General features: G+C 40.0%; 1 protein-coding gene across 1 annotated transcript; it reads left to right on the top strand.

The window, feature by feature from the left end:
• Window positions 1-13,605: 13,605 nt before the first annotated feature.
• On the top strand, window positions 13,606-20,425 carry PRKG2 (protein kinase cGMP-dependent 2; the record flags this gene model as incomplete). Its single annotated transcript, XM_081999222.1, is given in 10 exon segments — window positions 13,606-13,629; window positions 15,025-15,109; window positions 15,112-15,157; window positions 15,319-15,408; window positions 15,660-15,807; window positions 16,583-16,746; window positions 17,440-17,562; window positions 18,496-18,558; window positions 19,410-19,476; window positions 20,330-20,425. Coding segments are annotated over 10 exon segments (903 nt in total). The 5' UTR covers window positions 13,606-13,608.
• Window positions 20,426-26,993: the final 6,568 nt, after the last annotated feature.

The raw sequence follows: 26,993 nt of genomic DNA, 5'->3' as shown, positions 1-26,993 counted from the left end.
AAATCACTGCAGAAACCTGTCCCTCCTCAATAGCTTTCCTGTGTTTCTTGCTGTGGAGGAAGAGCAGTACAATGCCATAACTGAGCATGACCAGTAAATACATCTGTGAAAAGCCTTTCTTGGTGCTGAATCTAGTGACACCCTTTACCTGCAGTCTTTGAAAACTGACAAGTGAAGGACTCTAGCCAGACAGCATTTCAACGGCTGCTGCGCACCATTCAATGGTTACTCAGAAGCATCTTTACATGCAGTAATTGTGTTTGAAACTGGGAACCTGATTTACTCCTATGTTTCTAAATTTCTCTTTGTCTATCATCTCATCTGTGAGATTACAGGCTTTTTTCTAGCTTAATAATTGCTTTATTTAGTTAAGGTGCAAGATACAGGAAATGCATTTGCGATAACTAGGATACCTGCCATATTTTCTTCATGTAAAGTAAACTGAAAGATGTTATTTAGGAGGAAAACAAAACCAAAACAATACCTTTGTTCTCTCTTTTCAGCATCCAAAAATATTTTTGAGCTGTTTTGTAAATGGCAGAGCATATGTTTATGTCAGGGTTAAGTACAAAGACCAATGACACTGCATCATTTTAAACCTGGCATTTTTATTTCCTGTAAAAATTATTCCATGTTTATGATAAACTGAGGAAATCAATTGGCTCTAATTGTTTCTGTAGCTTTCCTTTATCCCAGAGAAAACAGTTTTGTTGCTTCTTACGACAGAGGAAAACTGCTGAATATGGTGTAGCATCTTTTAAAAGAAGAGATTAAATTAAATAGAATCACATTATTTTGCTTAGAAATATTAAAAATGCAATGTGTTCTGTTGTGTCAATGATTGCACACAGAGGCTGCTTAGTGGTTTGCATCTTTGATGCAGGATTTTATGCACGCTGTACTAATATTTTGATTGCCTTTTGAAATATAATAATTGAATATTTTGAGTCCCTTATAAAATGGTTACACTGGAGGAAAACATGTGTGAGGATTAGAGGATTAAATGAAATGAAATTTATTTCTTGACCTTTGTTATTTCTATCTTTTTGCATATCTCACAAACACTTGCATGTAATCTGAATTAGAGGTCATAGTGTAACCAAGGTGATGGAGGAATCAAACAATAATTACAAAATAGGTTAGTGGTAAGTTGTAAAAATGTAACCATAGGAACAGGTTATGCACCAGCAATGCTGCTCGAGAACCCACTTAACCCTTTCCATCTTGATTTAATTATCAAGGAATCAATTGATGTGTAATATTGTGATTATAGTACTATGTTTTGTTTTAATAATGAGTAACTAGGAAGAAGGAACAACTTGGTCAGTTTTATCTAGACAATGGTTTAATGAAATGTAATTTTGTTGTCTTGAAACAAAAGACTGTAGAATGAATAATTACTTATCGGACCAACAGCCCGTGAAGGCCTATTTAGTGTTGCCAAGTTTAAATGACCTTTGTAGGAAAGGTAATTCGGGCGAGGGGAGATCGTGACCACTGACTCAAGGGCCACCCACTCAAGAAACCCTCCGACTCAAAAGATCAAGGAAGTAAATTTTTAGAAAGTTATAGTGAGCATGTGTAGTCATTTACATGTGAGGTGAAGAATTTTTAACCAATCATTGTATAGAGGATGATGAATATGTATTTGTGTATCTATAAAAGAATGTTTCTTAGACTGATTGAAGGAACACAATTTTGGGAGGAGCTATCCCCCGTATTCCTGGCGCCGTGAATAAAGAATGCCTGCCTTTTAACACTACATTGGTGTTATGAGGTTTATTCCCGATTTCAGTGACAATAGTATTCAACATTTACCTCATAATTTTTGAAAAACTTCCAATTTTTTGTTTCTTTCAAATCAGCTGCTTTGCAGATTATGTTGCAGCTTTTGAGTGCAATGACTGTCCATGATTAGGAGTAGATCTTCACAAGTGTTCAGCCCTGTTTGTGCTCATAATAAATGGCTAGGTTTTTGATATTACTCAGCCTGTGGAGTTGCATGGAAGGTGCTCCATGGAGGAACCATTTGGAAATCTATTCCTTACTTTAGTGAACATTGTTTAGGTGGGAATTCTTTTAAAAGTCTGATTGCAGTAGGTGCTGGATATTTTAAAATTTGGCCTCAGGCATTTTGAAAGAGCCAGTCTCTCTTGTACCATGACCTCATAATGTAATATCTTCCATCAAATCATTCAGAAACATTGTTGATTTTGTTGTTGTTTTTTGTTTTCTTAAAGCAATCACCAATGTTAAAACATGGGCATTGGACAGAGAAGTGTTTCAAAATAACATGAGAGTGACAGCACAAACAAGACAAGAGCAATACAGAAACTTCCTTAGAAGGTAAATATAATGCATTTCTATTTCTAATACTGGTTTGGGCTACTTCCTAAGGTGCAAAACAGTATTGTGCCTGTCTTATAAAGTGAGAGAGAAAGAGGCATTCTTAATGCAAAGGACCTCAAAAACCTGAATATTTACCTCTCTTGATTTTTTTAGGATTCACTTTTTTTGTTTTGAAAATTTTCAGGATGTGAAATTTTTTCATTCTTACCAACAAGTTCACTAAGTCATCACTGTGGTTAGATTCTCTTTTAATAGTTGTCCAAATAATACTGAATTTGTTACCATTGTCTGATTTTGCAGTCTCTGCAGTACATGTGAAAATATGTTATTGGATTACTATAATGTCTTGGGTTTGCAATTAATGGATTCTGTATGACTGAATTTTGAAATTAGTCCATGTCCCTGCTAGAGTTTTTTCCCCTACTGAAATACGAAGTTGATTTACAAACTGAACAATGTTTGCCACATTTCTAAGTTGTGTGAGTTCTGTTTATCTAAAAAACAAGATGAGAATGCTTGAACCTTCCAAATTCAGTTGTATATTATGTGCATGAGAAGAGATCATGAAAAAAGTGTTAATGATAACTACTTTGGGGTTTTTTTGTTTTGCATTTTTGTTTTCTGGAAGTGCGTCCTTGCTAAAAAACTTACCTGAAGATAAATTAACCAAGATCATGGACTGCCTGGAGGTGGTAAGATGCTGTTAAGTTTTTCTAAATAGTATTCAGTAAGCTTTCAAAATAACAAAGAAGAATAAATAAGTAAAAACAAAAAACAACCAAGCTTTTTAAAATAATGACAATGTTTTTGGAGTGGTCAGAGTGTAATTCCAGGTTGGCAGCAGATAATAACAACATCTAGTGGCATAAACCTAAGTTACACCTTTGGCATCAGAGGAGTCAAGCAAGTAGATAAGAGCACCTATAACCTAGCCTTTTTTAAGATTAACCACAAAGTTGCTGGCCAGGTCTCTGACTCTTCTTTCGGTAATCATGCTTTACCTGTTTGCAACATGCATATGTAATATTTTCATACTCATTGGACCACATACACTACAAAATATAAGGGGAAAAAAGGCCTTAGGACTTCAACATATGAAAACAGACAAGTATCTGTCTTAGGGCTGCATCTGCCAGCAGCCTTTGGAGGTAAAGGCTTGACATATAGTCATAGCTGTGATGTTTTCCCAGAACAGTTGTAACTGTTAATGCTTTTTGTATAGGGAAAGTCTGTAGGAACCTCAGTCTTGGAACAGTTCTGCAAATGGAGAACAAAAGTTCCTCAGAAAACTAAGAGCCTCAGTCCCCAATGAGTCAGAAGAGGCAGATAGAGTGATGCATGGCCACAGCACAAAGGGATGAGGAGATCATGGTGTTGATTATGTTGAAACAGCCTTAACACAGCAGTATCCTAAGGATATGTTTATGAGGAACAGATCATAAAGCTGAAAGTTAACATGGAAAAAATGCTTGATTGAAAGTTAAACAATTAGGTAATGAAGGCAGGGTTCCTTAGCAGAGACAGAATACTTGGTGCTTTGGTAGCTAGCAATGAATGATTTAGGCATTCCCACTGAAGTGTCAAGCCCAAAATTACATTTGGAAATGGGATTTTGATTTAGAACTCATTTATGAGCTTTTGATATTTTTTTTCCTCATTTTCCCGTTTCATAGGGATGATACCCTAATAGTGTTAATTTTTTTTAAAACAAATAATGTGCTGCTGCATTAAGATATGTGGCAGACTGGTCACCATACTTTATATAGTGGAATGCTTGCATATTATGGGATGCAACATATGCAGGAGATAGGAAGTTAAACATCAGTGGAACATTAATATGTATTAAGAACTCTGCATAGTAATCAAAATTTTCAAAGAGACTAATTATATATTGGACAATATTGTGTTTCTCTTCCTCCCCAACAGGAGTACTATGACAAGGGAGATTATGTTATTTGGGAAGGAGAAGAAGGAAATACTTTCTTTATAATAGCAAAAGGAAAGGTAATATATAATAAGCCTAACTTATAAAGTAACATATACAAACACCTGCATTTCAAAAGCTACCTTGACAGGTGTGGTCTTCAGTAAAATCTGTGCAGTTTTTGAGGATGCTGTTAAGTTCACAGTACTGTGGTAAAAGCCTGGAGCAGCATTTCAGAGGTTCAGGGAGCCTAATTTTCACTCACAATGAACTGTGTTATACTGTTCTAATTATAAACGTAATTAAAGTATGTCCTGAAGTCTCTTGATATTGTAGCAGAGATGTAAAGTCAATTTTTTGTAAATGAGATTTGATCCTATGTCTTCTCTTGGATGTTTCAATATCTGATGCGCAAAACAGACTTGTGAAATATCTAAGAAATAATGGAGTCCTAGGTTTAATGGAGAATGGCCTTCTAGGTGACTCAGGGTCTATTCCTTTCATTTGTTAGTCCCAGAGGAGTAAGGCAGCAACCTTTATCCATCAGCTGTTATGTTGGAGGCTGACACAGGACTCTAAACAATAAAATCAGGAGAATTTTCATCAATAAACTTCCAGTTTCAAGTTTCCAAAATATGTCTGTGTCTGGAGATATTCTATGTTTTTTGCTAATGGATGTGGCCAACAGCAGAATGTGTGCTGCTGTGGAAGTGGAGTTTCATGAGGGGGGGAAATGTTAGTTAATGTTTCTGGAGGCTATTTGTTTAGCAGAGAAGACAAAAAGCTCATATCATGGAATCATAGAATAGTTTGGGTTGGAAGGGACCTTTAAAGGTCATCTAGTCCAACCCCCTTGCAATAAGCGGGGACATCTTCAACTAGATCGGGTTACTCAGAGCCCTGTCCAACCTGACCTGGAACGTTTCCAGGGATGGGGCATCTACCATCACTATGGGCAACCTGGGCCAGGGTTTCACCACCCTCAGTGTGAACAATTTCTTCCTTATATTGAAACTAAATCTACCCTCTTTTAGTTTAAAACCATTACCCCTTGTCCTATTGCAACAGGCCCTGCTAAAAAGTCTGTCCCCATCTTTCCTATAGGCCCCCTATAAGTACTGGAAGGCTGGAATAAGGTCTCCCCAGAGCCTTCTCTTCTCCAGGCTGAACAACCCCAATTCTCTCAGCCTGTCCTCATAGAAGTGTTTCATCCCTTTGACCATTTTTCTGTCCCTCTTCTGGACCTGCTCCAACAGGTCCAAGTCTTTCCTGTGCTGATGCCTGCCCACTGTGGGAACTGAAGTATTTTTCAGTTTTTCATTAAAATGCAATTTATTTTGTTCTGTTTTAAAAGCTGTGAGGAGAAAATGTTGGGCATGGGCAATAATGAATATATTAATTTTTCCATCACTCAGAAAAAATCAGTGGTGTCAGGGAATGTTTGATGGTTTTAATTTTTGAGAGGAGGGAGTAATTATATATATTTTTAACTCCTTCTGCAGCATTACTGGGTTTAAGTCATCTATGAAATACATAGAAAATAAGGGGAAACCATTAAATACTTTAAAACTTACTTTGCTAAATTTTTGTTCCTGTACTTTCCAGGCGATAGTTATGCAGAGTACTGCAGATCACTCACAGCCTCAGCTGATTAAAAATCCACATAAAGGAGATTACTTTGGAGAAAAGGCTCTCATTAGGTTAGTTCACATTGCATGATTCACAATGTACAGTATTTCAACTGATGTATCACTATGTGTCGGATTATACAACACATGGCTGTTTTGAATATAATCTTTGTTTTGATTGTAAAGTCAGCAGATGAAGGCAATGGCTGAATTTGTCTTAATGTTTTGGTTTTTTCAGAGAGAACTTGAAAGTATACACTGACATCTACCTTTAGTTTTCCCTGAACAAGTCAAATGCTGGCCTTCTCTGCATTGTTGCTTATTATTTATATTTCTGTAGAAGCTGTGACGAAAACTTGTGCCAGGATCTATATAACTCCTAGCATGGATAAGTTCCATCATTACTGGACTGAGCTGTTGTTTCTGTGCTGGTGCCCATGATAGTAAGAAACAGAGAAAAAGAGTACAGAGAAGATACGCCCTATGAGCCAAATAGCTCATATAGCACATATTTATGTGGGTGATTGAGTACGATCTGTGGTGGATTGACCTTGGCTGGATGCCAGGTACAACCAAGCCACCCTATCACTCCTTTCCTCAGCAGGACAGGGGGGAGAAATTAGGATGGGAAAAAAAAATAACCAAACATGTGGGTCAAGATAAAGGCAGTTTAATAAGTAGAAAGCAAAGTCCATGCACGGGAGCAAAAGAAAACAAAAGATTTACTCTCTACTTCCCATCAGCAGGCAACATTCAGCCATTTCCCAGGAAGCAGGGCTTCAGTATATGTAGCGGTTACTCTGGAAGACAAACAGCAGAAAATGAATGCCCCCCACTTCTCCTCCTTTCTCTTAGCTTTTATTGCTGAGCTGACATCATATGGTATGGAATATCCCTTTGGCCAGTTTGGGTCAGCTGTCCTGGCTGTGTCCCCTCCCAAGATCTTGCTCCCACCCAGCCTACTGGTGAGAGGGGAATGATGGAGAGACAGCCTTGATGCTGTGTGAGCACTGCCCAGCAGTAGCCAAAACACTGGTGTGTTATCAACACCCTTCTAACTACCAATACAAAGCACAGCACTGTGAGGGCTGCTGTGAGGAAAATTAACTCCATCTCAGCCAGACCCAATACAGGATCGTTTGGTCTCTGGAAACTTTTTTGTCTGAGGAACTTTTCAGAAATCAGTAGTAAATCCTGAGGTAATGCTAATTACATCTCATCCTAATTTCTTGCAAGGTTACTAAAGGAAGTCATGATCCAAACACTACTGAAACTGGAAAAGATACTGTGCTAGACAATAATAATGACTAGTAAAATGCTATAACTGTGTATTTTGTTCAGCAATATTAATCTAGATACAGGCTGCAGAGGCCTTTGAAGAGTTTCACCTACAGCAGCTGTGACCCTCCACGAGTACAGTGTGAGGTACTTTGAGGACTTTTATATGCTTCTGAATTCTTCTAACCTGTTTCAATTCTTAGTGATGATGTCAGATCAGCAATCGTTATTGCAGATGAATACAACGTGGAGTGCCTCTATAGATAGAGAGTAAGTATGCTACAGTTTAATGAAAGACTTGCATCCTCTTTCAGTGGGTTAACAATAAGGCGTGACTTCACTATACACACAATCACAATGTTTTCTTAAGTGAGTACTGAACAAGTGGTTATGCTTTTGAAATATTGAGCTGCTTTAGAGAAAGACCTAATGAAGAGAGGCTGACAGAAGATACAGGATCACAGAAGCTTAAGAGTAGTTCAGAGTTATTCTTTTCTTTCTCTCCTTGTAGTGGTGATGTTTCACATTTTTTAAGTGCTATTCATCAGCTCAGGGAACAACAAAAGCCCCTGCATGTCTCCGGTTTTGGGATGTCCTTTTGTTGAAGGGGGACATGAAGCCACATTCCTGGTTTTGTCAGGGAGAGGGCAATTTTACACTTCCTAAAGTGGAAAAGAATGGAACAGATGGAAGATATAAGAAAGGAAACTCCCAGTGGAAAGTGAGACAGCAAACCCACATTTCTCAGGGCTAGCTGTAAGGATGCTTGCTTGGAATGTGGACAGCCACTATCCTGTTCCTTACTGAATCCCAAAAGGGCTCCTACTGTGGGCTAAGATTCTACCCCAACCCAGGAAATGGCATCTTGGGCTGTGAATGCATTTTCCTCTTCTCTTCTTAAGCTCGTTTAAATAGGTTGCAAAGAAGCATGCCAAAGCTGGTGCATTCCAGGGGAGGGGAATACCAACAGGATTTTAGTAGGTAAACCAAGGATTGGCATGGCATCACTGAAGGGTGGCAAAGCTGCTGGGAACACTTGCACTGCTCCCAGGAGCACGGAGGGCTCAGGAACATATCTGAAATGCCTGTACACCAACACACGCAGTATGAGAAACAAACAGGATGTACTGGAAGCGTTGGTCAGCTTCCAGAGCTATGATATCATTGGTATTAGTGAGGCTTGGTAGAACGAGTCCCATAGTTGGAGTGCTGGGATGGAGGGCTACAAGCTGTTCAGGAGGGATAAGGCGAAGTGGAAGTGTTGCACTAGACATAAGGGAGAGGTTTGACTGTCCAGCCCTTACAATTAGTGATGATGTGGTTGAGAGCCTCTGGGTGAGGATTAGGGGGATGGAAAACAAAGATGTTTTAGTGGGTGTCTACTACTGATCACCCAGCCAGGATGTAAGCACTGATGAGATATTCTATAGGCAATTAGGATAAATTTCTGGATCAGTAGACCTTGTCCTTATGGGACACTTCAGTTTCCCAGACATCCACTGGGACTATCATACTGCTGTGACAAGCAGGTCTTGGAAATTCTTGAAGTTTGTAGGAGATAACTTCTTGTCACAGGTACACAGTGAGCCAACTAAAAAAGATGCCCTCCTAGACCTGATATTTGTGAATAGAGAAAGACTTGTGGGGGATGTGATAGTAGGTGGCTGTCTTGGCCACAATGATCATGAAACGGTTGAGTTTAAAATTTTTCATGTAATGAGAAAAAAGGACATCAGACTTCCTATGCTGGATTTCAAGAAAGCAAACTTTAAGCTATTCAAGGGAGCTGTTTAGCAGAGTACCCTGGGAATCTGCTTTTGAGGGCTTAGGAGTCCACGAGTGCTGGTCAGTTTTTAAGAACCACCTTTTAAAAACACAGGAGCAGGCAATCCCCCCATGTCGTAAGTCAAACAAGGGGGAGAGAAGACCAGCTTGGCTGAACAGGGAACTCCTCATGGAGCTCAAGAGGAAAAAGAAACTGTACGATCTCTGGAAGTGAGGTCAGGCTTCGCAGAAAGATTACGGAGGTGTGGTTTGTATACGCAGGGAGAAGACACAAAAGGCCAAAGCTCATTTAGAGTTGAAACTGGCCAGTGTTGTGTCACATATGAAGGGCTTTTTTAAGCATGTTAATAGCAAGGGAAGGTCTAAGGAAAACATTGGACTGAAATTTGTTGAAGATGGTCATCTGACAAATAGGGATGAAGAAAAAGCAGAGGCATTCAATGCTTTTTTTGCCTCAGTCTCTAATAATACTGATAGACCTTGGACTGCCCAATTCCCTGAGTCAGAGGACCACAAGTATGGGAACAGTGACTTTCCATTTGCGGACACTGAAACTGGAAGGGACCAGCTGTATCAACTGAACGTTCCCAAGTCCCTGGGGCCTGATGGGATTCATCCCAGAGTACTGAAGGAGCTAGTGGATGTTATGGCAGGACCCATCTCCATCATCTACCAAAGGTCTTAGGAGTCTGGGAAGGTCCCCGCTGACTGGAAGCTAGCCAGTGTTATTCTGGCAATCTGCAAGAAGGGTGTGAGGGAAGACCCGGGGAACCACAGAACCGTTAGCCTAACCTCAGTTCCTGGAAAAATTATGGAGAAGATGATACTGAGTACTATGGAAAGGCATTTAAAGAACAATGCAATCATCAGGTACAGTCAACATGGCTTCACAAAGGGAAAGTCCTGTTTAACTAATTTGATATCCTTCTAAGGCCACCCATCTAGTGGATGAAGGGGAGGCAGTGGATGTAGTTTTTCTGGATTTTAGTAAGGTTTTTGATACTCTGCCTCACAGCATCTTTCTGGACAAGTTCTCCAACTGTGAGATGAGCAGGTACGCAGTGCACTGGGTGAAGAACTGGCCAAAGGGCATGGTCCAAAGGGTTGTAGTAAATGGGGCTACATGTGGCTGGTGACCGGTCACCAGCGGTGCTCCTCAGCATTCAATTCTAGGGCCAGTTCTGTTCAATATGTTTATCAACGACTGGGATGCAGGAGTTGAATGCACCATTAGCAAGTTTGCTGATGATACCAAAATGGGAGGTGCTGGTGACTGTTTTGAGGGACAAGATGCCTTGGAGAGGGATCTGGATTGATTGGACCATTGGGCAATGATTAATGGGATGAAATTTAACAAGTCCAAGTGCTGGATTCTGCACCTAGGATGGAGTAATGCTGAGCACAGGTATAAGTCGGGAGAGGAGTGGCTGGAGAGCAGCCCTGCAGAATGGGACCCGGGGGTGCTGGTTGACAGCAGGCTCAATATGAGTCAGCAGTGTACCCTGGGCAGCCAAGAGGGCAAATCGCATCGTGGGTACATCAAACACAGTATAACCTGTCGGTCAAAAAAGGTGATTATCCTGCTGTATTCAGTGTTGGTGCAGCCTCACCTTGAGTACTGTGTGTGGTTCTGGGTCCCACAATTCAGGAAGAATGTGAAGGTCCTTGAATGCGTCCGGAGGACAGCAACAAAGCTGGCGAAAGGGCTGGAAGGAATATCCTATGAGGAGCGTCTAAGGACTTTTGTCTAGTTTGGAGAAAAGAAAAGTTGCTGAGGGGCAACCTCATCGCTCTACAGCTTCCTGAGGAGGGGAAGGGGAAAGGGAGGTGCAGATCTCTTCTCCCTGCTATCCAGTGGTAGGACATGTGGGAACGGTTCAAAGCTGCATCAGGGCAGGTTTAGACTGAACATTAGGAAGCATTTCTTTACCAAGAGGGTGGTCAAACACACTTCCCAGAGAGGTGGTTGATGCCCCAAGCCTGTCAGTGATTAAGAGGCATTTGGACAATGCCCTTAATAACATGCTTTAACTTTTGGTCAGCCCTGAAGTGGTCAGGCAGTTGGACTAGATGATTGTTGTAGGTCCCTTCCAGATGAAATACTCTATTCTATCTCTGCTTTGTGGATAAAGCCAAGCTTTCCTCTCTGTATTGAGTGCTTCTGAGAACTGCTTTTACATTGTACCTCTGGCCACGTTAGTTGTGTCAAAGCCCTTGCTATAGAAGAGGTAAACTACAGAATCCTGCTAGAAACATAGGCATTACTGAATATTGAAAATGCCATTGTAATGCTGGAAGGTGATCTTTTAATTCCCTTTTGTGATTCCCATCAGTGTTTTGGGAAAAGATTGCATAATTTCAGGATCCTGTCCTGTAGAAATAAAAATTTAAAGGTTCCTGCACATGAGCTCAAGTAGTCACAGGATGGCTGTCCCAAACTATTACCTGGGGATGAAAAACAGAAATTCTGTTTTGGGGGAGCAATGTTCTCTCATTTTCAAGGATTTGGAGTGGATTGATTCACTATAGCAAATTGTGAGAGGATGAAATAAAACGTCTTTTGCAGTTTGGATAAAAGTGGATATTTTTCACTTACAGTGCCCTTATTTTTCTAAGCCATGTTTTCGGTATTACACCAGGGTTTTTATTGAAAATATAGATCTAATTTGATAATGCAGACAATTTACAACAATATGACCTGCATGCTATCAGTTTGAGAATAAGCAATAAGAAGGTGTTTGGCAACAAACTTGGAGAAAAGAAGGCTGAGGAGCAACCTCATCACTCTCTACAGCTTCCTGAGGAGGGGAAGTGGAAAGGGAGGTGCAGATATCTTCTCCCTGGTATCTCATGAAAGGACACATGGGAATGGTTCAAAGCTGCATCACGGGAGGTTTAGACTGGAAGCATTTCTTTACCGAGAGGCTGGAACACTGGAACAGGCTTCCTAAAGAAATGGTTGATGTCCCAAGTCTGTCAGTGTTTGAGGCATTTGGACAACGCCCTTAATAACATGCCTTAACTTTTGGTCAGCCCTGAAGTGGTAATCTAGTTGGACTAGATGACTGTTGTAGGTCCCTTCCAACTGAAATAGTCTATTCTAAGTCTGTTCTTCCCACAGTGCTGTTACTCACCTGTGAAGTAGGAGAGGTAATCTCAATCACTTTGGCACTGTGTACCAAAGGCTCTGTCCATTGGGATGGAAGGACTGATAGCCTGGACTCATGCCAAGCTGGTTCCTGTGATAGGGATGGTTCCATTGGGATAGTACCTGTGGGAAACAAAGTACACCCAGCCTGTTCCGAATTATTTAAACATAACATGAAATGACCTGAGGAGGTCAGGCACTCTGTCCTCCTACCCTCTGGCAAACCAAGTTTCGTACTTCAGCTGGTTACCACCTCTTCAAAGCTTATAAAATTTGTACTGTCGAAGTGATAGTGTAAAGCTCAGTCTGGGTCATGACTTAAAGGCAATACAAAGCTTTGGTGCAGCAGCGCAGATACTGATTTCTTTCTCATTCCACTGTACGTTCAGTAGTTTATACTGTTTCATTCGTGTTTTTAGGACATTTAATCAAACTGTTGGAACTTACGGGGAGCTCCAAACTTACCTTGAAGTTTATGTGGCTAATCTGGCCCGGGCTGAAGAAATGCGACATGCAAAGTGAGTTAGATCATTTGTTAGGCACATCTTTAGTAGGTAGTCATAAAAAAGAGTGATAGAGATGTAAGTAAAGTCATGGATGGTAGCTGATGGAGATGGGCCCCTAGGAATGTTAGTAATCACTATATTAAAATTGTCTGGATAAGCTTATGGAGTCCAAGAAACTTTTTCTGAAAAAACAATTACAAAGAATCTCAGTATATTGACTTGCAACCGAGATTTCACTCTATCCCACGAAAACTGAGCACAGAAAAGAAGTCGAAGTGTGCTCACATAATTTTTTGCATCCTGATGGTGCAAAATTTACCATTCTTTTACTGGTAAAACCCCTAAAGGTCAACTTTAACTCCCGATTGAATTAATGAAACTGTATTACTGTACAAAAGACTAATTGCCATTTCAAATAGAAATAAGCAGGCATGAAATAAATAGTCTATTTTTAATGTTTCAATGTAGCGTGCCATTAAAGAGTTTGCTTTTAGCTGTGGACCACACTTCTAGTTTATCCTTCTCTGATTTCAATCTGAGCACTATTGGAAGATTAGCAGAGTATGTTTTTCTTCTGTTTAGAAATATAGATGCATTTTTATTTCTGATCATTCTACTGGAACTTGTACACAGTCCTTCAGAAATTGGTTCTCCAACTTGGAGTGCCCAAAATTTTGCAGCTGACTGCATAATTAGGAACCTCACTGTGGATCAGCTTTTGATAAAAATACCATTGATTGTACTCAGTAAACTTCAGTAGCATTTTGCTTCTAATTTACTTCCATAAGATATCCAGAAAGAAAGTGCTTCCGCATAAAATAAAATTAAGATTCTGTTAGGAAATAAGAAGGCTTTTATTTTATTTTTTTATAGGAGTATTAGAGTACTGTGACACAGGTTGCTGGCAAGGAAAGCACTAATTTATGTTAATTTTCTTAATGCAGAGGAAGATTCTTCTCTGGACAGTTGACCAAAGAGGTGTCTTTGGAGATGGTAGAGCTGAAGGAGAAAGTAGCCCCTTCCCTCCTTCCCCATTCCAGAATTTAGAAGTTGTCACAACTCTGGGTGTTGGTGGCTTCGGAAGGGTTGAGCTTGTAAGATGTTTGTTTTAAACATATTCAAGTAGTTCTCTGTCTTAGATGATTGAATTAACTGCTGAAAAATGTGAAGGATTTTAATATTGCCCATGCTTGTGCCTCAGGCAGAGGTGATTCTATATAAAGCAATGCATAATTAAAAAGCTTTTTCAGAACTTCGATGTTCAAAGAAAAAAATCCATTCTTGTGTGCCTTCATTTCCTGCTGTTAATAGTATCTTCCAGGTCACTAGACATATATGTTCATCAGTTTGTGCATGTGGAGTTTACAGATGCGCCTACCTGGACTGTGTTCCCTGAATTACAGGCCTTTTCCCAAATTTCTGCCTGCACCTGAAGTAATCTCCAGCATCACAAAGTCTATGCTGTTAAAATTGCTTTGGTATGCCCCACAGCAGATATAAACACTGTGATCTAGCTCTGAGCTGTGTTGACTTTGAAATTTCTAACAATTTGTAATGGCTCTTTTGAGTCATATTCAATAGCATGAACAGCTGTGTTTCTGGGATGCAAAGAGCCTCATTAGAATAAAGTCTTAAATTCCACTCTCCTATGGCTGAGTAGCAAACATCTGAAAAAAACGCAAACGCTTCTTGTGCAGGCTGCTGAAGGTAATGGTTAATTAAAGAAACTGTGATTTTAGTGAAGTTAATAATCCTTTACAATAGTTAGACCGTCAATTGTTTTATTCTGAGTCATGCTCCACAAAACAGATTTCCACACTGGCTGACCGCCAGCTTGGAAATTCTACAGCATTACTTGAATAATAAGCTAAAAATGGAGTTCACAGCCAGCTGTGATAGCTGCACTGATAGCTGCTTCCTTGGTTTCCTGGAACCCCTGTTTTAATTTCTGCCTTTTTATTGCCTACTGGACAATATTTCAGTGTAATGCAAAATAATTTGTAAACATTCTTCATAAACTGCCTCTGCTTTTTGTTCTTTTGTATTATGCTAGTGTTTGGAAATGTTAAATTTAAATTAGGACCCATTGTGGTATAAACTCATTTTAAAATATAGTATCTATCCAAACTGCTGTTATTTTGTATACATAAAATGAACACAGGGACCATTTCTTTTAATTTTACAAGAGGGGACTGGGACACTAAAAAGATCTGATGGTTGACTTAAAATCACACAGAAAGTTCTGCAGAAAATCTGGAATTTGCCCCTTGTTACAGTCATCAATTTCAGTCCTGTGTTGTGTTGAAAAAGATGGATATCAGTGTACCTATTGAGAACAGATTGGTAAAACATCCTTTCTTTGACTGACATGTATTTACAATTTTTATTTACAATTTTTATTCACAGGTTAAAGTGAAAAATGAGAACATGGCTTTTGCTATGAAGTGTATAAAGAAGCAGCATGTAGTGGACACCAAACAACAAGAACATATCCTGAGAAGAAAATCCTTGAGCAGATATGTTCTCCATTCATTGTAAAGTAAGTTGACCATAAGGTTCCCTTAAAAGCTGACCCCCAGTTGACCCACTGGACAACATTATTAAGAATGAGGTTTGACATATATGAGTTCTGGAAGAAAAACATTGCAAGCCTTGCATTTTATTTTGCTTTTCCTAAATTGCTGCTGTTTGTCTCCACAGACTATATCACATATTCAAAGATAGTAAGTATGTATACACACTACTGGAGGCTTGCCTTGGAGGGGAATTGTGGAGCTTGCTGAGAGACGGGTAACAGCAAAGAAAATGGAAGTTTGTCCTTTAAAATCACCAGTCAGCTCCATATGTCTGCTGAGTAGGTTCTATATTCAAGGGCTGTTCTATGAAAAGATGTTTGGTTCAGTTTTCAACCACACGAGTGATGTACTGAATGACCGTGCAAAAAAGCCATTAATATTCTGGGTGTTATATGTTACCTAGTTAATGAGAGAGGCATTTTTAGAAGTTAATTGTCTGCAAGGATAGTGATTATTTTGTTCCAGAGGCAGCTTTGATGAAGCTACTACCAAGTTCTGTGTTGTGTGTGTGACAGAGGCTTTTGACTATCTACATCACATAGGGATTATCTACAGAGAAGAAGATAGAAAGCCAGAAAATTTACGTTTGGATGCTGAAGGATATATAAAACTGGTAAGATGTAATCCTTTTGTAATGTTATCCTTTTGTGCCTGTATCCTGTTTCCTTGCAGGTGGGATATAAATATAATTAAAGTAATTATAATTAGCAAGTAATTATAGTACCAGAATCTCGGAGTTTAATAACCCTTACGCTTCAGTACAAAAGAGGACAGGCATTGCACAGTGAGAAACAAAGGCATTGCAAAGCCATTGCAAGCCACAGACAAACTGAGGATTTGCAGCCTCTGAGAGCTCTTGCCACAGCAAAAATAATTTCTGCCAGCAGCCAGTCTTAATGTAAAGGCAGGGCTCCTCCACATCTCCCTGGTGCAGAATTACCTCCCTGTTCAGCCTCAAGCAATTATAGGTTCTACATTATCTGTGTATAGAGGGAACACAGTAAAGATCTCCTGCTGTACTTGACTGTGACTGTGAAAAGTGCAAAGAGGATACCCTTCAAAGAGCTTGAAACATCCACTCTGAGGACAATGAGTAACCCACCATTTTCTGTGGTCTGCAAATCTCGTGTCCTCAAGGAAAGCATTGGTTGTTCTATCCAAAAGGAAAATAATTTATTAAATTACTCACAAGGATAATGGATCTGTTGTGTAACATTCAGTAGTCCAGTGGAATTACTTCCTTCTGCTTCACAACACCACTGTGTAATTGTTTTAGCTGTAAACTGCCAACTCTGAGATCTTTGCAGGAGGTGAGGAAGCAATTAAGACCTTAAGGCTTCCCAGTGCAAAACAACTCTACTTATGCAACATATGTTGATTTTGAACAGGTTGATTGTGGATTTGCAAAGAAGATCAGATCAGGGCAGAAAACCTGGAGATTTTGTGGAACCCCTGAGTATGTTGCCCCTGAAGTAATTTTGAGTAAAGGCCATGACTTCAGTGTGGATTTTTGGTCCCTTGGGATTCTTGTGTATGACCTCCTTACTGGCAGGTAAGTGCCTCCTACTCCAAGTTCTTACTTTGTTCGTTTGTTTTTAGAAACATTTCCAAGGTTATTTTAAAAATAAACAGTTTGGGTTTTTCCCCACCACTAAACAGGACTGACTTGCAAAATAATACTTCTTTTGTCCTCTTATGCATGTCTTATCTTCCATCATTTCAGAAACGCCACGGACAAAGTGACATATTCTGAATTCTGGTTTATCCATCCAAGGAAAGGGCCAGACACCAGCTATAAGTGGCTGGTGTAGAGCTCCTTTAACTGATGATGATGTTTCCTGTGAGGAACAGCTCACAACAGACTGTTCTTTTCTCCTTTAGTGGGTGACAGGGTACAGTGGGGTGGGTGAACTCTAAGCAGGGCTCGTTCTTTGCCTCCATGCACACTTCTGTGACAATTCTTGGTGAATGCTCAATGGCAGTACAACATGGAAGCTTCTCTGAGTTAGGATGGAGGCGGAGCTAGCTTAGAGGAACACATATGATCATGCGTTTTCCATGGTACCTACATGCAGCTTCTCAGCTTCAAACCTTTCTAATATCTTAAACAGACTGAATGGCTGAAGGTTGTAAAACTAGGAAGGTGAGTTTTAATTCCATATTCTCAAATGTTTGCTTTGATGAGAAATGGCCACATCTGCTCTTGACAGCCATTCCATTTATCAGTGTTGCTTTCTTTTTCTAGTCCACCATTCTGTGGGGCTGATCAAATGATGACATATAATTTGATTCTCAAAGGCATTGAGAAGCTGGATTTTCCTAAAATAATAACAAGACGACCTGAGGATTTGATCCGCAGACTCTGCAGGTAGGAGGGGTGGTTTGTTGCAGGGTCTGGGTGTAGGTAGATTGAGCTATTTAAGATCCAGACTAGAGTGTTGAATTCCTGACAACTTAATTTAAAATTGTTATGCCTAGCATGGTGTATTCTGATCATATTCAGTACACATGCATGCCTCTGAGTGTGTGTCACACCTCTTACTCTGCAAGAGGTATGTACAAATGCAGGCTCTGGGCTTTCTCTGTAGCTGTGAATATTTCCTGAAACACATCTTAAGGAAAACTTATTAAGTGTGGGCTGGGGAAAAAGCCAAAGAATTTTATTTTATTATCAAGAGCAATGTTTTAAAAAAATGCTTCCAGAATTACTTAGGCATATAGCTCCTACAGAAAGCATAGGGCACTTAAAGACTGACTTAAGCCCACTTGAAAATGTGCAAAACGGTGGTATTTCAAAAGGGCCAGCATAACTCAGAAGCATTAGTGCATAGTGGCATGCAGAACCTGTGGCTGGTGACACTGCTGAATTTGAACTCCCAGCTCCAGTGGGATTTCGGCCACAGCACTAGGAACAGTATATACCGTACTTTGCACAGCAGAATTGAAAGTATCTTTGTAGCTGCAAAAGGTCTGCCTCCTTTTGTAACTCATGACCAGACCCGCTGGCCAAGAAAATAAATGTGTGCAACTAAAATTGAACCAGTTGATTTCTCTCTGCTGCTTCTTACAGTAGAACTGTAAGACAGTAGACACTGTTCTGGCTTCCTGGAAGGTTTCTCCATTCTCAAAAGAAAGGAGTGGTGAGCGACACCTCATTATGTCTCCTTATGAGACCACATGTTGTAGAGACCATCCCTGTGTAACTGTTAAATGCAAGCAGTTAGGACCTATAAGTGCTCTTTAAAAAAAAATAAGAATATTTTTTAAATTCTTATCCTTAATTTTTTTCTCTTTTTTTAAGGCAAAACCCTACAGAAAGATTAGGCAATCTGAGGAATGGAATTAATGACATCAAGAAGCACAGGTAGATGAAAGAGACTGCCAAGAAGAAAATTTGGGGTTTAATTTGAAAATATTTTTAATATTTTAGAACCCAGTCCGGTTTACACCCATAAAACTCCAGGCACTTCCAGGCAGATTGCGTAAGAGACATCTCTGTTACTGTCGAGTATATTTGCAACTACAGCAAGCAATGATATGAACATAAATCCTCAGCACGATTATCTACAAACATCTTGTTGTTTACTGTTTTTGTCGCAGGTTGCTGATGTAGGAGTTTAATTCAGTTCTCGAGAAATCAATGCGAGTTCAGCATCTGCCTTTTAGACTTCCCGACCCTTAAACAGTTGCTTTTTAAGAATGGTAGTTAAGAGCTCCAGAGCAATATTAGGTTGTTGTCCTCTTTCTTCTCATGAAGAAAGTCCTATGTGGATTAAACATTTCCTGCTTTTTCTTCGTATCTGAGTTGTTTCTAAGCCCTGTAGTTTGTGCTTGGGAAAAGAAATGCTTTGACTTTTCTGCTTGTCTCCCTCTTCAAATACTGTTAAAAGAGGGTGGAATTCCAAGGTGACGCATATATCTTTGTATGGCTGTGCTTACACATATATTAACCTGCCTGTCAACTGGCATTTCTATACAGAGGAGATGCAATGTATCTGGTGGTCTTGAAGCTCCCCCTGCTACCACTCCCTTGTATGGCAATGACAGTGCTCGTTTCTTCTTTCTAACAACTGTTTTGTCACATGGACAGAATTTGTCATGAAAAAATTACATAGCCCTTGTTCACATGTTTTTCAGCTGTTAATAGTATAATGACAGAAACCAATCTGTCTTTCTCTCTTGGTCTCTCCCTGTCTCGCGTTTCATTTTAATCAGCTGGTTTTGTGGTTTTAACTGGGATGGTCTGAAAGTGAGGAAATTAACATTACCTTTAAAAAGAGAGATATTGGCTTTGGCTTTCAATATCATAACGCTTTACTAGTATAAAAGTGTTTGGCTACAAAGGAAGAACTGATGGTGGGAGTGAGATTTCCCAAAGATGCATTTGTATTATTATAGCTCACCCTTTTTAGTGAAAATCAAATGAAAAGAGGAACAGCAAGCGATACATAACTTAAATTCAGTTAAATAATGGAAATATTATTCTGCCTATGTACTTTGCATTTGATTTTCACCATTACTAGAATAAATGGTGTTTGGTCAGGAACGAATACTGAAAAAACATATTTTCCTCAGTAATGGGCACATTATTAAAATGCACTGTTCATATTACTGTGTGGAGTATAAATTCCTGTTATTCTCTTACTATTGAATTACAGCACATCCTTGAATAAGTTTTAAATGGCCCTTTTCTCTTTGCCCTAAAATCAGAAAAGATTGAGGGTGAAGAATTTGAAACTCACTTTGAACTCAATTCAAAACAAAAAATAATTCTGAGATCTGCTTTGAGTAGCTACTCCATGAGTGTAGACTTGGTCTTAAACAAATTTGAATCAAAATTGGACACAGTGTGGCCCAGTTTTCTTACTGACTTTATAGGGCTTTGGGTGAAATCTAGGATTTGATAGTATTTGGGGAGTGTTTTTGTATAAGGAGGCTAATGCCATTGTTCTGTTGTACAATTTAATTACTGGAGGTTTATCGTTTAAAGAACAAGAAATTGCATCCCTTGAAAGAAGTCATGCCAGCCTTTCATTCTTCCACTGGTAGCAATAAAAATGATGCATCATCAATGGAGAGCATTTTCAAAAGTTACCTTCTGAAACAACTGTTTGTTTGTGTTTTTGATGTCCTAGTTGTCTGGACTGACTGATTACAGCTACTTTGACAGCTATCCACCTGAAGAGGGAACCCCTCCAGATGAACTTTCAGGCTGGGACAAGGATTTCTGATATTTTTTTTTCTTCCAGGACATTTGTAGAGACTCATAGGTATCAGTTCTAAACCTGTTCGCTTGTTTCTTGCTTAAAATCAAGTTACACAAGTTTTGTGACAAACGCAATGTTCCTTGAAGGACAGAAGACAGTATAGCAACCAGAACTTGTTTGGATAATGCACCAAAACTGTGTGCATCTATAACAAGGGCATGCATTCAGTCAGCAGACGTAACCTGAGGGTTTTTCATACACAGTGTCTCTATGAATGTTTTCAGACACTGTACATCAGATGTATGGTTTTGCCATTGGAAATATCACTAGCTGATATTTTGATATTAACAAGGTTACCATATCTCTTTATTTTGAATGGAGAGGATGAGTACTGGAAGCCAATAGCTCTGTGGCATTTGTCAACTGCTGACACTATAGGCATTTATTTTTCATTTTATCTTATGTCTGCTGTGTTTCACTTTTCCCATAATGGCCAGTATTGCATTGATCATAAGCATATAGAAAAGAGACTTTTACTGAAAGGTTGATTTGATCTGATGCTGCAGCTAAAAGGATATCGCTGAGGAAGCTGCCGCTCTGTCAGTCTAGTTTTGCACCAGGTTGAATATGTGAGACAGGCTATAACAGGTCAAATGAAAATCCAGCAGGAAACAAGGTATATACACAGTAGAAGTTGCCTGGAGAAGCAGACTGTGGTATATATTTCCTGTACTGCTTCAAAGAGCTGTGTTCATTTCTTAAAATGTTTTTCTTTTATGTAGTGTGAAGATAAAGTAAATGCTTTTTGTTGATCTTACAGGAAAAAAATATGTAAGTATAGAATCATAGTTTTTCCTTCAAAAGTATTTTCAGATTGTTTTCATTGATATTTTGCTGAAATGCTGTATCTGTTCACATCAGTGCTACAACTCTCACACATTTCAATGTTCCAGTTGGTATCACTAGATGTCAATTATCATTTCAAATCATATTTCATCAGACATCTTAATAACATATAATTATTCTGAGTTCTACTCGTATAGGAGGTGAGAATAAGAGAGCAAAAACTTGATTCCTGTTCTCCTGTAAGGAATTCCATTCACAAGTTTAAATATTCTGTTTGCTTTTGACCACCTTCCTTTCTCTCTAATGGCTACTAATGAGGTTTAGAAAGGCAAGAAATTCCAAGCGCCTCTCAAAAACAATATAAAATATAATTGCAATTTGTAGGCAAATTTTTCAAGCAAATTTTCAAGCTCTGTACTTCTGGTACAGTTTACTAAACAAATTGCTAACCAGAACTCCCAAACAATGTTGAGTGGGCGAGTCCAGCAAACAGCTGATAATCAGGAGGCTGGAGCACGTGCTCTGTGAGGAAAGGCTGAGGGTACCTGGGCTTGTTCAGCCTGGAGGAGGGAAAGCTTTGCAAGGACCTTACAGCAGCCTGCCAGTGCCTATAGGGAGGTTATTGAGAAGACAGAGACAGGACCTTTATGGAGCTGCTCAGGAAGGAGGGGTCATAAATTGGAACAGGAGAGTTGCCGACCTGACAAAAGGAAGAAAGTGTTTCCCCAAGTGAAGCAGGATCCCAGGTAGGTTCTGCAAACTCCTTCCTTGCAGGTTTTCAAGACAGGACCAAGACAGAACCTCAAGGAGCCCAATCTGAATTCAGTGTTGGCCCTGCCAAAGCTAGAGACCTCCCAGGATCCCTTCCAGCCTGAGTGATTCTGTGATTCTAGGAATTATTTTTATCTGTCAGCCATTTGTATGATAAGAATATAGCACAATGCATGTTCCCATATGAGTTTATATATGTCTGGGGTTTGCCACTCAACCTGTAAATTGTTAGAACAGGGGAATTAGTTTGAAATGTTGATTAGATCATAAATGCAGTTGGATGTTGTGCATTCCTGGTTTATACAAAAAAATTCTCTTGCTCTCTGTTATGAACCATGACTGCTATAGAAACAGGGATTTTACTGGCTGTCATGCTGGGTTTATGGGATCGATGCATCTGCAACCCCTGCTGGGATTTGTTTCAGCTCCCACTGAGACAAAATCCAATCTAAATTTCAATATTGAAGCTGCCACAGCACACTGCATTTCACATGCTGGATGGAAAACCTCCCAGGCAACTTGTAACGTGTGCTCAGGGTTTAGTTATCCATGACTGCTGGCTAGACTTTCTAGCTGCTGGTCATGGCTTATACTGACTGGGTGAGGGAGTGACTGCCATAGGGAGCAGTTCCATGGTTTGTCCATGGTTACAATTATTTTTTACTGCTGGGTGGACATCACTTTGACAGCAAATCAATTTAAATATTTTGCATAACATTCAGTCCAAATAAAGGCAGTAGAATATTTTCCACTGAATTTAACGAAGGTTGGATTGAGCCCTCGGAGGAAGACACTACATAGTTAGCTGGTTTTGTTTCCCTGCCTGGTTGTAAGCTATTGTGGAAACTTGCAGCCAGCAAAGCCTGTGCAAAAGGATGGTAAGCATGCACTGTCAGAGAGGGTGGAGCAGAGGCTGTAAGCTGGCAACATAGATGCTTTAGAAACTTGCAACTAACTCTGTTTAGCAATACCAAAGACCAGATTTTCTTTTCAGGATTTAGACAAGCACTAGACATTAGGTATGTGTGTTTTTCTGTGTGTCTGTTTGTCTTTCTCTCATAAATATTTTTATTGCAGTCAAAATAATATTGTGCCAAGTTTTGTAAAAAGCTTTTGAATGTATTTTTCCATTGTATTTATAGGCAATTTTCTTCTATATATATACAAATAATATATAATATAGTAATTATAATAATATAAAATGTTAATATACAACATATTAATAAATATTATAACTATATAAAAATAAAAAAAATCACATTCCATACAGCAGTCCGGATTCTTAGCCCTGAATCATACTTCTGTCCACATGATTCAGAAGAGACTGGGGCAGAAAAGACTGCCCTGGAGAGAGAATCACTGATGTCATTTCTTGCAGCATGTCCCCCACTCGTACTATGTTTTCCCTAGCGGATGTTGAGAAAATGAGTGCATAAGAAGCTACAATAAATGAGGTCACAGACTGTATTTATGTAGAGTTCCTATATACATTTGATTCATTTTATTTCTGGCATGTATGCAGTTGACTGAGCTGAAGTTTTCCAGAAACAGAATCAGAAGCTGATATGGTACAGGCTAAATATTACTTGAACTAACCCAAACTGTCTTTAACAAACAGATATACTTCAGATTTCAACTCAGCACCAGTGGAGTTACGCTGTTGTAAAACAAGAGGATAAATAAGCGATTCAGGCTCAAGTGGTTTCACAGTGCAGGAGATCATGGGAGAATTGGATGGACAGTTATGATGATGATCAGATTATACTTATTGTTGCATTTTCTAATTTAAGGTCAGTGAAAAACAGATTTTGACATTCAGGTTTTGAGCACATTGTGGATATGTTAGTAATTGTCTGAGTTCTGTCCTTGGTGTTCTTATCTGTGTTTTGCCTTTCTGTCTTGTCAGCTTTGCTTTTATTATATGGCTCCCTGAGAAACCCAGCTATAGCTATGCTTTTTTCCCCTGTACTTCTGCCACAAGAGAACATGCCCTCAGGAGGCAGGAGGGATAACGATTCTTCCTGACAGAGGACAGAGATGAGGAGCAGTTAGCCTGGGCTGGGTAGATGGAAGCACCTTTCCCCAACCACCACATCAGAGTAGAGATGCAGGTGAGAACTTCAGAGAGACATGTAGGAAGGAGTAGCAGCAGAGTAAAAGAGAAAATTCCCAGGTGTATGATAATTCCATCCAGTTTTTAGTGCAAGTGATGAATTTTCACCATGACCTCACAGCTGCCCCTTCAGGCTTTGAGAAAGGTGAGGTTGGCCACCCCAATGCCTGACTGTATCATCTGTTAATAGAAAGGGGAAGAAGTAACCTCAGTGCCCCATATGTTTGAATTCATACATAACGGGATGTGGGGTGGGTGTCAGAGAGTGTAAGCCTGTAAGATTTTTGCATTGAATGAGAGGAAACAGCTGTCCTGACATTTAGAGAATCTAAAATTCAAGCAGGATTTGACAGGTCTCACTTGCAATGAAAAGGAGCTGAGATTCCTTTCTTCTGCCACTACTCAACAAGCTATCTCTGAACAGACACAGCTTTCCCCTGCTGTGGTCCCCAACAACCTTGCGGTGTAGTGGCAAGAATAATTTTATTTTACTTTATTTGACAAAGTGGGAGCTGAAGTCCCAAGAGATTTAAGCCCCTTGGTGATTTTTGAAGCCCCTCTAGAGAGCTGTGTGTAGCTTTGGGTTTAGGCACCTTTGAGAGTTTGAAAGTTTGGCTTCCTCAAGATTATATAGAAAGTATGGGAAAGAAGAGACAACGAAAGCCAGCCTTCTCAACTGTAGGGTAGCACGCTGCCCTAAATTCATCCTCCCTCCCCATTTTTTGCAAGGCAGCACAAGACTGGTGCTCTGTATCTCTTGAGTTCCTTGTGTTGGAGTGTTGTAGCACGGTTATTTTGTTTCCTGGCACGAATTTGAGCATTTGTGATTGACTTCTTTTCTTCTTCCTCTAGAGCTGAACAAGCAGGAGTAAATCAAGTGATACAGACAAGTGCGCACACCTGAATATGACTGTTACAAAAAGTTGTTTCCGACTTTCATTTCTGACCACTGAAGTGGCTCCATGTCTACACTAAGATAAATGGCTCCTATGGATGTGGTGCTCTTCAAGTGTGTATGATCTGTTGAAGTAAAAGGCCAAGGAAGATGGATGCGTGCTAACATATTTTGTGTGTGGTGCAGTTTTAGGGAGAGAGGGGAGGCAGTGCTAAAGAGGTAGAATGCAGCATCAATAAAACCAGGTAATTCCTCCCAAAGGTGGAAAACAAGGAGGAGGGTGTGCAGAGAGCAGACATGAAGACATGAAATTAAATGCATCTGTAATTGTGCACAGCCACAACTTGTCTTCCTCAAACCTTTATGTCCCTGTGGCTTGGGAACCTGTGTCACCTCCAGGTAAGAAGGCAAGGTGTCACTCTGACACCCAACACAAATTTACTTGGTAGGTTGGGCCAGCAGGGAACCACTGAGCAGTCAGAAGCATCTTTTCCCCTCGGGAGTCAGAGTTTCCACTCTTGTCACCCTGCTGTAAACAGAGGCAAGAGATGAGGCCCTGGTTCTTCTGTACATTGTGTGTGAGATGATGCTAGACAGGGAGTTACAGGTTCAAAGAAAATTGGCTTCCACACCAGTCACAGAAAAGGTGGGTAATTATTTTCTCATAAATCCATGATGTGTTGTTTGCCATACAAATATTGCCGAGTGGTCTTATTTTGGGGATAGCAGCAAGACAGCAGCAAGATTTACATCAGTGTTCAGGTGCATCCTTTATCAGAACTCCCAAATGTGAGCTCGTTGTGACTCCTGATATGCTGTGGATCATCGCTGGTTGGTGGGAGTTGGGACAAAGCTGCTGAAATAAGGTGAACTCCTGATCCACAGAAGTCAAGGGTATACCGTGGCTGCCTTCCATTAGCCAGCATTTCATCGATGTGTGGCAGCTGAGAAGTGCCAAATGTAATTTTAAAGCTCATTGGATGTGCTTGCAGAGCCAAAAGCCATTACCCATACCAAGCTGCAGGCCAGCAACTGCAAAGGTCAGAATTAAATTATGGGGCTAATAGCAGGAGGCACGGCTGCTGAATAGTCTAGCTAGTCACTAGGGAAGCAAAGTCCATCCCCGGGTAGATTGTTTTCCATGCTGTCTTGCTAAGCAGAAAGCATTCCAGAAAAAGAAAGATTAGATTTAGTTAGGTTTATTGTTTGAGCTTGTGTGGTTTTTTACAGGAGCCATTGTCACACTGAATTTTATAAACTATGGATTTATTTGTGCAGCTGTTTCAAAAGATAGCTATTGGAAACCACTGCAACTGTCTTTGCTTGCAGGGCCTGTTTGTCTACTGAAAATCCAAGCCTGCTTCCAGCTTAGCAGATGGCATCCCCTATGTGTCCTAGTGACACCAGACCCAGGAATTGAACCGCTGGATTAAAAGGTGAACCCTACAGTACAGTCAGCCTGTGCACATCACTACTTCTAACTGTCCTTAAAGTCAAGACAGGACCCCACACAGCTCCACACCACAGACTCTTTTCCATTACCAAGAAACAGCAGTGAAAAGCTGTTTGTTGTCTGCAACTGTCTGTCTTTTCAGCCAGGAGAAAAGCACAGCTTTTGTCTTCCAGTTTTTAAGTCCATCTGATTTGCACACAAAATGTCTGCATTTTCTCCTGCCCATTTGCCTTAGAGAAGGCTTGCAGATTTGGGCCCAGCCTGCCCAAGTAATAGCTTAATGGTTTTCAAGTTCCTTCTACCTAAAAACTACCAGGATGCTGCTGTTTGCATTTTATTTATAGAGGTACAACAACAACAACAAAACCACAAAAAACCCCACATTCTTATGGTCTAATGCTTGAATTTTTTTAAAGCTCTCATTACCAAAGAACCTTAACTAGAGATCAAAGAGGCTAGAATTTGGCCCGTGCTGCTGTTCACAGGCTGACAGCAGCCAGTGACTAGCTGGTTT

This window comes from Phaethon aethereus (assembly GCF_964289735.1).
Source record: "Phaethon aethereus genome assembly, chromosome: 4".
Lineage (NCBI taxonomy): Eukaryota > Metazoa > Chordata > Aves > Phaethontiformes > Phaethontidae > Phaethon > Phaethon aethereus.
The sequence above is the reverse complement of the archived record's forward strand: the minus strand, read 5'-3'. Positions and strand labels throughout refer to the sequence as shown.